Source organism: Culex pipiens, chromosome 2 (genome assembly GCF_016801865.2).
Source record: "Culex pipiens pallens isolate TS chromosome 2, TS_CPP_V2, whole genome shotgun sequence".
NCBI classification, from domain to species: domain Eukaryota; kingdom Metazoa; phylum Arthropoda; class Insecta; order Diptera; family Culicidae; genus Culex; species Culex pipiens.
The window spans coordinates 96,095,825-96,109,354 of record NC_068938.1 but is presented as its reverse complement, the minus strand read 5'-3'; the positions used below and the strand labels follow the sequence as shown (position 1 = coordinate 96,109,354).

The window sequence follows — 13,530 nt, the reverse complement described above, 5'->3', positions numbered from 1 at the left end:
CCTTTTGTGTTCGGACTTGACGATGAAATTGATTGACAACACAACACACAGATCTCTTAGCACACACAATAGACAGAAAGTGAAGAGCAAAACGGAGGAGTGAAAAAGCCGTACTTTCTGCACAGCAGCAGCGGTGTCGATCGTCGAGTTCGACAAAATTGAATAGCTCCAGCCGAAGTGTTAGGGATAATTAAATAACGACCCCGAGCAGGTCGTCAGTCTGCTCCGCGCGGGTGATTAGAGACCGCCGGCAGAGTTGAAAATTATTTGTGATTTTTGTACCTGATTGAACCCACATTTTGTCATAGACCCAGACTGTTGATGTGATGTCATCCCTGGAGAGACATTTGCACCTGAATCTAGTCAAATCTTACCTGTTGGATGAAGCCAAGAACTTAGGCAATAAGTAAGTCCTGTGAGGCGATCCTGAATCAACAATTTCACCTGTGATTCACCCGTGACCCAGCCATATGACAAGTGACGTCATCCCTGGTAGGTGATAGGTACCTGAAAAGTCTTGTTTCTTTCTTAATTGAGGACAAGCAACCAAATAGGGGAAAGCCCCGACCCAAAAGCTTTATTTTAACTAATTTCTTTTTAAATTTTCTTAATTCTAGAACTTAAACTTAGTAGGAGATGCTAAGGAAATCGGTGGCCAAGATCGGCACCGACTTGGGTGCTAGGGGTTTATTGCGGCGTTGTCCCATCTTCCCTGGACCAAGTCAGCCGGTCTGGATTACCACGATATCCCAGCAGTCATTCCGAAACGTTGAGAGTACCTGGAAAGAAAAATAAAAGAGAAATATTAGTTGAAAGAATAAAGTAATTAGAACACCGTGATCTGATAAAATTAGCCGTCTGTTGGTTTTAATTTGTTAGTAGGATTAGTGTGTGTTTTTGTGTGTTGATCTTAGCCACTCTCCCCTAAAGAAGTGTGGGTGGAGAATCCCACCTTCGTGAAAAGGGATGAGAGTTGCAAGATGGCATAAACATTGGTGCTGTAATGAACCTAAACTACTCACCATAAACCTTGGTGCTGTAACGAACCTAAACTACTCACCAGGTAAATCGGGAATCCATAGCCCAACGGGCCAGTTCGCGGACGATCAAGGGGTTAAAAACGTCGTTTCCCTCGGTCCGAGCGCGGCTGGTGGTGTTGTGGTGAGGGGATCTCCCGAGAATTGCAAAGGCCTAAAAATTTGTTTTACGATCCATTAGTGATCAAACATTTTAAAGTGTACACTATTTTGTCTTACCTGTAGCTCATCTTGCGCGACAAGATGGCTAGCACGGTATCCCAAAGACCATTAGTGGACTCCTGCAGGCGACTTTTTGTCCAAAAAGTTCGTTCTGGCAGCGATGTTCCACGTCTCAGTCCAAATCCCCGCTGGGATGGACGAGAATGAGTCAACTTACCCTATAAAAGAAGCGCTTCGTTATGTTGTATTTTGTTTTGTACTTACCTTAACGTTCGTTGAAAATTCTGCAGGTTTTCAACACTTTTCACCGATAAAACTTTACGTTTTCACTTGCACTACTTTTGCATGTTCGCATGTGTAAACATTGCGATATGCTGACGTTTGACAGATTAGAGACGTTTCGGGGACTGTCAATCAGTTTGCCCGTCAGGAATGAACCCTTGTGGTGAATTTCCGAATAAGATCGAATGTGATCTAAAATTGGATTAAATGTAAATAGTTCATGAAAATGAACATCGTGGCCACGATTTGTAAATAGAGTTGTCTACTAATGTTTTGGGAATTATTTTAATTTATTCTTTTAATTTGTAGTGCATGTCTAATTGTTAATTTATTTATTTATTTAATTTATTTATTTTGCCTATTGGGCTGATTTGATAAAAACCTCTGTGATATAATCTGTGATTGGTTATCACATGGACATGTGCATATTTGCCTAAAATGAGGCTTGTACATAAGAACTTGACCACGTACGCTAGACCACGAACCTGATGAGTGCCGAAGATGATTTTGGAAAGCAGTTCGATTAAAAAAATGTTCTTGAACTTCGTGCATTCACATTTTTTTCGCCGGGGTAGTGGATAGTGTAACCGTTGGTTACAATTCTGGATAATTGAAGCTTCGCCTCAGCATTTTATACCACTTACACTACACTACAACAGTTTTGATGGGGCGAAGCGTATCAGTGTAAGCGAGGCTGATGTCCACCAATTTCCTGCGGGCGCATTTGCTTACGTCAGAAAGGAAATGGTGGGAAAATGGACTTGGGCTAAACTGATGAGGGAAGTCGATTTGGGGAAAATCGCTCTCTTCCAAACAGGCGTCCGAGTGGACAAGTCGTGCTCCCGCGAAGGGTCGTCAATCGCCCTTCCCATCGGCGGAACCAGGAGGTTTCCGCGAGCAGCTCGTCCATCTCGGATTGGTCGGCCTGGGTTGCGTAAATCCCGTGCTGGTAGCTTCCCACGTCTAATCCGTAATAGGACCACCCCCGTCGTCTGGCGCCTCCCCGCGCCATCAACGTCAAGGACGATCACCCTCAGGCCGCTGGCCTTAACCGCAAAGGAGGGTCCCCTCTCGGCATGCCCGCATCAGTGGACTCTGGGGCTGCCGATCAGCCAATGAGGGAAGACGCCTGCCCACCGGAAACAGCAACGCCCGCTGGTCGTCCATCATCCCGGCACGGAAGCCGGAAGAACCGACGCCGCCTAAAGAGGCCGGCGAACAACGCTGCATCTGGCGCCGAAGACCAGACTCGCAGCCAAGAACAAAGGGCCGCCGCATCCGTCAGTAGCAACAATACCCCCCCCCCCCCCCTTGGGGCAGTTCCCGCCGCAGAGTGGAGGTTGGACGAACTCCTCTGCCGGCCCGCAATCGCCGGAGGCGAACCATCAGCTGAGCGGATCACGGTATGTTAGCCCCTGAAAAACCTACACTCAACACACCCACACCCACACGAACCAAAACCCCAAATAAAGTGCTGTTGAAAAGTGGAAATCCTTCCGTGTTTTTCTGTTGTAACCGATCCTCCCTTGAATCACCTAGTAGTTTGCCGACCCTGGGATTACCCGGTTTGAGTCTTGTGCTACGCTGGCCAAGCCATTACTTTCACATGGCTTTCAAGACGATTTGAATGGAGCAAATTCGAAAAGAAATAACATTTTTTACATTCAAACAATGGAATCTAACTGGCCTTCTACAATATATTGATGAAACCTAATTTTGAAAGAATAAAAGATCATCTCTCAAATAAGGTGTAGCTAGTTCGTTCAGAAATATTTATTAATTAATCCGATTAGAGTTCTTTACTTCCTAATCATTCAACTGCATTCAATATTCACATTTTGATAAGCTAGAATGGTACTCTGTAATCCGATTTGAATACATCACATCCTGAGATTCAATACATATTGTAAACTAAAAACCGCAAACCCAGCAGTTAAAATCGGTCGAAAGAGTTTTTGCAAAGAAACCACGTGTTGTTTCTCTTCCTTATGTAGTAGCCGGGGTGACATGGGCCGGGGAATCGATGTCGTGTGACGAGATGCCGTAGGACGGGCCGGCACGAGGCTAAGTGGTGCGAAGATGGGTGGCGCGAGACTGGATGGCGATATCAGGGTATCTGCTTCGCTCCAGGGATTCCAACCTTTCTTCGAGGGAGATGACGTAGGACGGGCCGGCGGGAGACTGGGTGGAGAGATCGGGGTATCTGCTTCGCTCCAGGGCTTCCAACCTTTCTTCGAGGGCTTCTAGCTTTATCTCAACCGCCGTCAGCCGCGGATCAAGTTCAAACAAATTTTGCTGCATGTTGCCCAGTCGTGTTCTGTCGCTTCGTCCCGAATCAACTGCAGTTCGCAAATATTTAATTTCAAATGAAACTTTGTGCAAACTGGCAGCACTAGGTGCTGCGACCAAAAAAGAGAAAATAATACTTGTTTTGCTGAGTAGAAGAACACTGTCGTGGCAAAAGTTCGGACAACTGCCGTGTTTCTGTTTCCGCTTGGGCCTCTTGTAAGTTCTATCAGAAGTTCATTGCAATTTTGTTGCTACATAGAAGAAGAAAAAGAAACATTCATTATAGCATGGAATTGACCAATTGGCTAACTGTAAAACACAAAATGTTGTTCATGTGATATAAAATACGAAAATATTAGGCCATTCTGAATTAATTACCTTCATCAAAATTGCTCCCTGAGTCGAAATGATGTTCTGTCGCTTCAACTCGTTTGTAATTGTCTCCAGCTTGTTCAACTTCTTCTTCAAGCGATAATTTTGCTGCTTCAGGCGTCTGTTCCGTTTCAGAGCATCGTGTAGTTGCTTATGGAATTTGGGAAGCACTGCCTTCGCCTCTTGGGGACTGATGTTATCCAAGTCTGTGACGTCTCCAGCGTATCGAATCTAAAATATATGATTTGTTTAACACATAAAATCATATTTTTTTGATTAACCCTAAGCCTACCCTTTTTTGCGAGCCGGACGACGTGTTAAGCTGTTCCGTCGAAGCTGTAGTATTGCAGCTTGTAATTCCGATGATACTCATCTCCGGGTCGCCTCGGCTTGTAACGGCTTGTAGTTGCTCGCGTGCTGCATTCATCCAGGCATGGCGTCCCGCGCCAACGTACCGGAACCCGCCGAATCGGATCCTGAGCTTACGATGGCGTAGTTGCTCACGTGCTGCAGACGTCCAGGCATGGCGTCCTGCGTCAGTGTACTGTATCCGTGCAGCTCCTGAAAACTCATCTCACAATGTGCAATCTCATCTTTATTTCAAAATTTTAGGGGTCATCGTTGCCAACTGCGCGGGCGTGAACATCTCCTTTAACACACCGCGTAGGTACTCGAGGTACCCCTTACGGCCAAGTTCTTGGTGCCGTTTCAATGATATCCCCATGCGGATATCGTCCCACGGCCAACGTCGTACCATCTCCATCAAGTCTTCAATTTCGCGCGCCTCCGCCCTGTATGTTGTTGGCCGGGTGACATGGGCCGGGGAATCGATATCGTAAGACGAGATGCCGTAGGACGGGAAGGCGCGAGGCTGGGTGGCGCGAGACTGGGTGGCGATATCAGGGTTTCTGCTTCGCTCCAGGGATTCCAACCTTTCTTCGAGGGAGATGACGTAGGACGGGCCGGCGCGAGACTGGGTGGCGAGATCGGGGTATCTGCTTCGCTCCAGGGCTTGCAACCTTTCTTCGAGGGCTTCTAGCTTTATTCCAACCGCCGTCAACAGCGGATCAAGTTCAACCAAATTTTGCTGCATGTTGCCCAGTCGTGTTCTGTCGACAGAACACGACTGAACTTGATCCGCGGCTGACGGCGGTTGAGATAAAGCTAGAAGCCCTCGAAGAAAGGTTGGAAGCTCTGGAGCGAAGCAGATACCCCGATCTCGCCACCCAGTCTCGCGCCGGCCCGTCCTACGTCATCTCCCTCGAAGAAAGGTTGGAATCCCTGGAGCGAAGCAGATACCCTGATATCGCCACCCAGTCTCGCGCCACCCAGCCTCGCGCCGGCCCGTCCTACGGCATCTCGTCTCACGATGTCGATTCCCCGGACCATGTCATCCGGCCAACAACATACAGGGCGGAGGCGCGCGAAATGGAAGACTTGATGGAGATGGTACGACGTTGACCATGGGACGATATCCGCATGGGGATATCATTGAAACGACACCAAGAACTCGGCCGTGAGGGGTACCTCGAGTACCTACGCGGTGTGTTAAAGGAGATGTTCACGCCCGCGCAGCTGGCATCGATGACCCCTAAAATTTTGAAATAGAGATGAGATTGTACATTGTGAGATGTGTGCAAGTACACGCCTTACCAGCTGAGACAACTTCCGGAACCTTCAGGGCTTGATGAAATTACAAGTCTTGAAGAAGTTTCAGCTTCGCAGCCGAGGCAGAGAATGTCCGCCACCGCGTCTAATTTCGAAGATCTTCAAGCGTGAAATGAAAAATCACGACAAACGGCAGCACTGGTTGCTGCGATTTGGCGAACCCCGCCGGCGTTGTCAAACGCCAACGGCGAAAAATGCAATGGCAACTTCGTTCAAACAAAAAGCGCGCACTGAGAAGGGGAGAAGGGAGAAGCAGAAAATAAATCATTCCGTTCGCAAACCTTGTACGGTTAACATCGCTGTAAAATAAAAGCGGTCGAAAGAGATTTGCAAAGAAACCACGTGTTGTTTCTCTTCCAAAAGTGGATTACAGTACCGCTAGAAGTTTGTGGAAATCAGGGGGCAGCAGTTACAATGAGATGGATAATTTTGGTGAATTCAAATTATATTGAAACAATCAATGAATCTTCCAAAATCTCAAGCCGCGACGGCACGGACATGAGTTTCCGGGAGCTTCGCGGAGACCGTACACCGACGCCGGCCGCAATGCCTGTGAGCAACTACGCTGTTGGAAGCTCGGGATCCGGTTCCGTGGGATCTTCGGAGATCCAAAATCTCGAATGAGATATTGACTGTGTCTTATTATATTTGAGTTTTTCACTTCATCAAACATCTGTACAAGCTCTGGAAACGGCAACGCGTGAATTAATCCAATTATTTTTAGGTTCATTCATTCAAGTCTTCTCCGGTTGAATGCAAGTGAAAGTTTTAATAGCATAAAGTTCATCCTATTACCATACCTGCATTGACCCGTTGCCCTATCCAGACCTAAGGCGTGGCACTTTTTCTCTCCATCACGTCCTTTGGGATTAGTTTGAGGATTAACAGAGCAAAGCTCTCATCATTAGTAAGGAATGGGTCTGCGCCAAAGCAGCTCCAGCTTTCTACTTAATTAGTACTGGCTCTTGTAGTTATAGGTCTGACTAGAAGACACCAAGAAAAAGTGAAGAGGAGTGAAATTAATACCCTGATCACAAAGTACTGAACGCTGTAGTTGCACAGACGATGAAGGGGTGATGACTATGATGGAATCTCTCTTCTTCAGATCATTGGCAGAATAAGTTGACTGTCAAAAACCTATGCAAATAGTTACATGAATGTATGCGTGTTCAAACAAAGAACTACATGAAAATAATCTGTTTTTTAAGCTAATTACAACTGTTGAGCAGTGCGTGGCCGAATGGTTACGCTGTCCGCTTTGTAAGCGGATGATTCTGGGTTCGATTCCAATCTGCTCCAACCTTCCATCGGACGAGGAAGTAAAATGTCGGTCCCGGCCTTGGTTGTTAGGCCGTTAAGTCATTCCAGGTGTAGGAGTCGTCTCCATGCCATAAGTACAAACAACACACCAAACCAAGCCTACTCCGGTGGAATCGCTGGCGGCGGTTGGACTCGCAATCCAAAGGTCGTCAGTTCAAACACTGGGGTGGAAGGTTCATTGGAGTAGAAAGTGGTTTGGGTGCTCTCCCCATTCAAGCCTTCGGACTCCTAGGTTCGAGCAGAAACTTGCAATAGAGACCACAAAAGACCCGGGGGTCGTTAATGTGGATGGTTTTATTTTTTTGAACTGTTGAATACAATGTTTGGAATCAAATCTTTAATGCCATTTAACAACTATGAAGATTTTCATATCATAAACAAAGTCATCCTATTATTTAACATTGAGACTTCAAAAAAACTTCCCTGCTTACAAAAACAAGAGACTGTGACTGTTTGTCCAAGATTTGAATCAAATTCAAGCTTTTCGCCCTTCCTTCCTGCCTAGGGATACCTATATTTGCGTTGCAAAGTGGAAAGTTAACCAGAAGCCTAAACGTACATCATAAACACACACACTCTCACATGTCAATATGCTGATGATGCTCGAACACGTGTGTTTGAGAGTGTATGTGTGAGTGTGTGTTTTTCAAACGGGAAGTAAATTCAATTTCCGGCCTCAATCAAGTGAGGTCGCTCGCCAAGGGCATTTCAGTGAGCAAAAGAGTTCCTCAATTTTGCCCAGAGTAACGAGAGTTTCTCAATGTTACTCCGAGTTACTCCGGTTGCTTTTCATCAATCCCACCTACATAGATCAACCTTGTGTTTGGAAGAAGTTTGTGTGTCGTTGCTAGGGGTTTGTTTGTTTTGAATGCAAAACTTCACCATGTCTTCATCATCTGGAAGCCGATGTACAAAAAAAAACACCAGAAGGTAAGCTTTCTCGGCAATCCGGCGGAAAAGGCCGGTTCCGGTACTATCTGGAAGGAATCCCTGATCTCGTTATACCCTTTTCCCTGCAGTTATACCCAAAATAATGAAAAAAAACGGAGTTCACGAGCGTCGCAATTGCAGCGGCCGTATCACAGAGTGTGGCCTTATCCTGTTGTGGAAGTGTCCTGGAACTGATGCCGGAAAAGGGCTTTACAGTCCAAGATGCTTTTATGTAAACTTGCCGCGTGGCCAAGTTCACCGTCGGCAGTTACAAATGACGCCTCGGTTGCAACGGTCCGTTGTGAGGTATGTCCCGCCAGTAGTAACCAGTGTACCACCTCAACCTGGAGGAATAGGAAAAACTCTCCGAAATTAGGTCACAGGTGCGTGAAAAGGCCAAGTTCTTTGACCAGTTTAAGCTGCATTTGGTCTGTCCCTGGAAGAGCAATGACTATTGGAGGCGAACGAGACAACAACCAGTTCAACATCCGGCACCCACCGTCCTGAACAGTCGATAAAAAGTGTTCACTTTCTTTGCAACCACACTGAGGCCCACTGAATGCAAACTATACAATTGTGAAATCGTAAGAATAAATAAATAAATCTTAAAATAATGTGTTTCAATTTTCCATATTAAGAAATCAAACGAGTACACATCGAATTTCCGTTTCTTTTTTTAAAATGACCACAGTGGAAGTAGCCGTGTGCTTCTTGAGGCAGTTGGAGCCATACAGCCACCACTCTAAAGATGGTTCTATTACACTGGAAAGGACATCGGGGATTCCACAGAAGTGTAGGACTAGGCCAAACGTTTATCAATCCTTCCTCAAGTTGACTTGCTTTCGACCTCCTCGGCAGGAGTCTCCCCGTTTGTCCTCCTGCTGCTGCACTGGCGGGCGACGTTTGACTAATTTCAACCAGCTCCGGCAGCAAAAGGTCCTGTTTTTCGGGGAAAAAGGACGAAACCGCGTCCAAAACTGGCATGTCCGCTGTGGGAGATTAGCATAGCTAAAAAAATTATGTTTACTTTTTTTTAATTGACATTTGCCTGACATTGACATTTTGCTATACCAAGGTATCAATCTATGAATGGGAATAGAAGTTTCTCGGGAGTAAGCTGAGAAACTCAGAGTTACTCCCAGAGTTTCTCACTGAATTGCCCTTGTCGCTCGCAGCTCAGACACGAGTCCTTCAAAGTTCACTTGAATTTTAAAGTCAAACAGACGTTATCTGTGGGGTGCCAAAGGAGAATCGATTGTCTGTGGGGGGTTAGTGGGTGATTGTTAAGGGAAGGGGCATAATGGGCCTAGCTGGTTATAATCAAATTCAATTTTCTGTCTCATTACGGGCAAAGAAGCCATAATTAGGAAAGGCACTTTGTATTCTCTCGATTCTTGGTACAGCATGATGGGACCTCTTTCATGTGGTAAAAAATCGTATCAAATTTTGTGGTGAATATGGTGGAACTTCAAATTAATTTTTCTTCCATGAATTTCTAATTTCTAATTAAATTGCAAAAATCAACATCATGTTTGATCTGTGCAGGAAATTTGCCAACTTGATAAATAAATAAATCAGCTTTAAAAATAATACCAGTTAACTGTAGCGTTAATATTATATCATCATTTATCCCAAAACCCTTTAGATTGTAACATTTTTTCTCTTTTAATATCAGATACGTTCTCGTCACTATAAAAATCATCGATAGTAAATTTCCAAACCCATCAATAGATAAATTTGCAAGACGAAAACCCAGTCAAATCAATCCGAATTAGAATCGTACACAAATTCCGTTTCAAACGCAACAACCGGTTCGAACACGGAATCGGTTGTTGCGTTTGAAACGGAATTTGTATACGATTCTAATTAGATTCCGTTTAAGAATTCGGATTGAGTTAACTGGGAAGCTTCACTGTTACGACTAATTTGGTCAATCAACGAACTTTTTAATGAGTTTATATAAAATAATTTGGCAAGCACCTCCAAGTTATTCAAAATTTTTGTAACAATTGGCATTTTAAATAAATTTGTATCAAACCAAAACGTTAAAACTTTGTATCAAAAATATAACCCAATAATCGGAACGCACTCACCAAAATTTTGCTTCAACCTCTTCAAACCCCGGAACGCTTGAGTTAATAACAATCCCACCAGTAGGCACTTGCAATAACAATCCAAAACTAGAAAAAATAAAGTTGCTAAGCAACCCCCAACCAACTTAAAACTTTCACAAAAAGAAAAAAAAGAAAACAAATAAAAAATAAAAAACGAAATGAAACCAAATCACATAAACAAATTAACCTTCCCAGCACTAGAACAATTTGGCAAATCCACAAAATTGCCAAAATTATCTTTAAAACACTTACAAACGTTTTTTTCTTTCACACCAGTTTGCTACAGATTCTTCCTTCTTCTCAAAACTGAATTTAACCTCCCCCCCCCCCCCAATCTTCTTTCTTGCTTTCAACCGGACAGTCTTCGGCCGGGAGAAGGTCACCACCGGGACTTCTATTCTACAGCCGCCTCCAAAAGCTCCTTCCACCACACACCTCCGGAGCCGGAGCCCTTCAACCTCTTTTCTTCTTCGGCAAAGTAAATTTCTTCCTCTTATTCACTTTAGAAAACTAGAAACTCCTACTTGACCACACAAAAAGCACATAATCAAACCGGTACCGTTAAAACTCTTCAAATATTAAAATTCGTGATATGACGGAAGACGATAAAAATCACCCGGAGCAAATTTTCAAACACCCGTACACCAGCGAAGCCAACTTCGATCATCAGATTCTTTCTCATATGTTGGCGGGACCCGGATATCGTCGCCGCCAATCGTGTCATCGTTCATTCTTCTCGATTGAGATTTGCGAGTCACACGTTTTATATTTGTAGTCAATAAACTTATTTTAATTTGTCTGTGACTTCACTCTCTCATTCTAAATCAGTATCGCAACATCATACATGTTGTGCACAAAAAAAAATCAAATCAAATTATTCGCTCTACAGCATTGCCTTGGCGTTCTTGATTGCGAGATTCCTACTCGAAACTAGGTGTTCGAAGGCTTGATTGTTGAGGCAATTGCAAACCTCTTTTTACACCTTAGCTTCCATCCACCCCGGGATTCGAACTGACGATCTTTGGATTGTTAGTCCAACTGCCTACCAGCGACTCCACCGAGGCAGGACCCAGGGAGACGACTCCTACACCTGGACTGAGCTAACGACCTAACCTTTTTTAGGTTAGTCTGGGGCCAACATTTACTTCCCATCCGACGGAAGGCGTGATCAGACAAATCTCGTCTCGAAAAATGCCACCGGGACCGTCTGGGATCGAACTCAGGCCGACTGGGTGAGAGGCAATCACGCTTACCCCTACACCACGCTTGTTGTGCACAAAAACAGTCATTTTTGGAAGCCTAAAACTTTTCATCGAAAAATCCTAAAAATATGGTGTCTTCGGGTAAGTTGGTCAAAATTTAAAGAAAGTTTTATATCTGTGGATTGATAAAGATTGGACGACTTTTGTGCCCTCCACAGGTAAACTTCCCAAACAAACTTCAAGCAATTAGAGGGAGGGGTACCCGTGAACGGAATGAGCTCAAATTTGAAATTTAGCCTAGTGATGTGTCAATTTTTGATTTCAGGGGGTAGCCCCGAGAAAGCTCGGATTTGGACCACCCTAATGTGTTTGTCATCACAAATTAAACTGAGCCGAATCTTAGACCAATGAGAAAGTTGGTTGTTAACTAGGGCATCGTTACCTATTCCTCCTGGTTCTTCTACTTGATGGTTGGTTGTGTTCGCTTCGCTTCGCTAGGAGACGGTGATATTAGCGGATTGCAGACTGGATTTCGTCATGTTACGTGATGATTGTCTAAGTCCAAGTTGTCTAGGAATTGATAATTGGGAATAAAACCAACTCCACCTGAACCAGATTCTCACCACCATGACAGCCGACATCTCCACCGCGCACCAGGGACAAGGATAGGGTTTGGAAGACGGGAAGTGTTGATGTTCCACTTAAGGGGACAAGGGAAAATCTCCACGGTGTCCCCAAGAAAGTTTCGCTTGGAGTTGGACGGTTTTTGGGAAGGTAGAAGGTCTAGGATACGCTCTAAGTAAGCGTTGCGACCAATGGCATACTGTGTTTAACGGTTATAGTTTTATTCTCAAGGCAAGCAATCGGATGCTGCTGTCGAGACATTTCCCGTTTGATTGTTGTGAAGTTTATGTTTTAAGGAGTTAACATTCATTCTCAAGACATATTTTGCTGTCGAGACAATGCTTGTTTTGCCTTCCTCACTGAGGTAAGGCTATAATCCTGCTCTAAAAATGAACTTTTTATTAAAAGCTCAAAGACCCACCTTCATGTATACATATCGACTCAGAATCGAAAACTGAACAAATGTCTGTGTGTGTGTATGTGTGTGTGTATGTGTGTGTGTATGTGTGTGTGTATGTGTGTGTGTGTGTATGTGTGTGTGTATGTATGTATGTGACCAAAATTCTCACTGAGTTTTCTCAGCACTGGCTGAACCGATTTTGACCAAACCAGTTGCATTCGACTTGGTTTAGGGTCCCATACATCGCTATTGAATTGTTTGAAGTTTCGATAACTAGTTCAAAAGTTATGTATAAAAATGTGTTATAGCATATATCCGGATCTCATTTATATGCATGTAAACGATGTCCGGATCCATCATCCGACCCATCGTTAGTTAGGTAATTGAATGACCTTTCCAACGAGTCCAACAAATTGAAGATCTGGCAACCCTGTCTCGAGTTATGACCACTTAAGTGATATTGATGTACTTTTTTGAAGCCGGATCTCAATTAATTGTATGTAAACGATGTCCGGATCCATCATCCGACCCACCGTTTGTTAGGTTATTGAAAGACCTTTCAAACAAGCCCACAACATTGAATATCTGGCAACCCTGTCTCGAGTTATGACTACTTAAGTGATATTGATGTACTTTTTTGAAGCCGGATCTCACTTAAATGTATGTAAACGATGTCCGGATCCATCATCCGACCCACCGTTGGTTAGGTAATTAAAAGACCTTTCAAACGAGTCTACAACATTGAAGATCTGGCAACCCTGTCTCGAGTTATGACCACTTAAGTGATATTAATGAAATTTTTTGAAGCCGGATCTCATTTAAATGTATATAAACGATGTCCGGATCCATCATCCGACCAATCGTTAGTTAGGTTATTGAAAGACCTTTCCAACGAGTCCAAAACATTGAAGATCTGGCAAACCTGTCTCGAGTTATGACCACTTTAGTGATATTTATATACTTTTTTGAAGCCGGATCTCAATTAATTGTATGTAAACGATGTCCGGATCCATCATCCGACCCACCGTTTGTTAGGTAATTGAAAGACCTTTCAAACAAGTCCTCAACATTGAATATCTGGCAACCCTGTCTTGAGTTATGACCACTTAAGTGATATTGATGTACTTTTT

The 13,530-nt window shown here is 44.2% G+C and overlaps 1 protein-coding gene and 1 long non-coding RNA gene across 3 annotated transcripts; both read right to left on the bottom strand.

Moving 5' to 3' along the window:
- Positions 1-547: 547 nt before the first annotated feature.
- On the bottom strand, positions 548-3,089 carry LOC128093062 (uncharacterized). Its single transcript, XR_008212203.1, has 3 exons — positions 1,257-3,089; positions 1,061-1,191; positions 548-779 (listed from the first exon to the last, which is right to left on the bottom strand). It is a non-coding gene; the product is annotated as an uncharacterized LOC128093062 (long non-coding RNA).
- A 149-nt stretch (positions 3,090-3,238) lies between these two features.
- On the bottom strand, positions 3,239-7,011 carry LOC120427190 (uncharacterized). 2 transcript variants are annotated; one of them, XM_039592054.1, is made up of 5 exons: positions 5,796-7,011; positions 4,435-4,703; positions 4,149-4,373; positions 3,908-4,021; positions 3,239-3,820 (listed from the first exon to the last, which is right to left on the bottom strand). In XM_039592054.1, exons 2-5 carry the CDS (start codon positions 4,567-4,569, stop codon positions 3,746-3,748), a joined length of 549 nt encoding a protein of 182 aa, XP_039447988.1. In that variant the 5' UTR covers positions 4,570-4,703; positions 5,796-7,011; the 3' UTR covers positions 3,239-3,745. The 2 variants fall into 2 exon arrangements, with proteins under 2 accessions (XP_039447988.1, XP_039447990.1); XM_039592056.1 differs by lacking the exon at positions 3,908-4,021.
- Between the last annotated feature and the right edge of the window lie 6,519 nt (positions 7,012-13,530).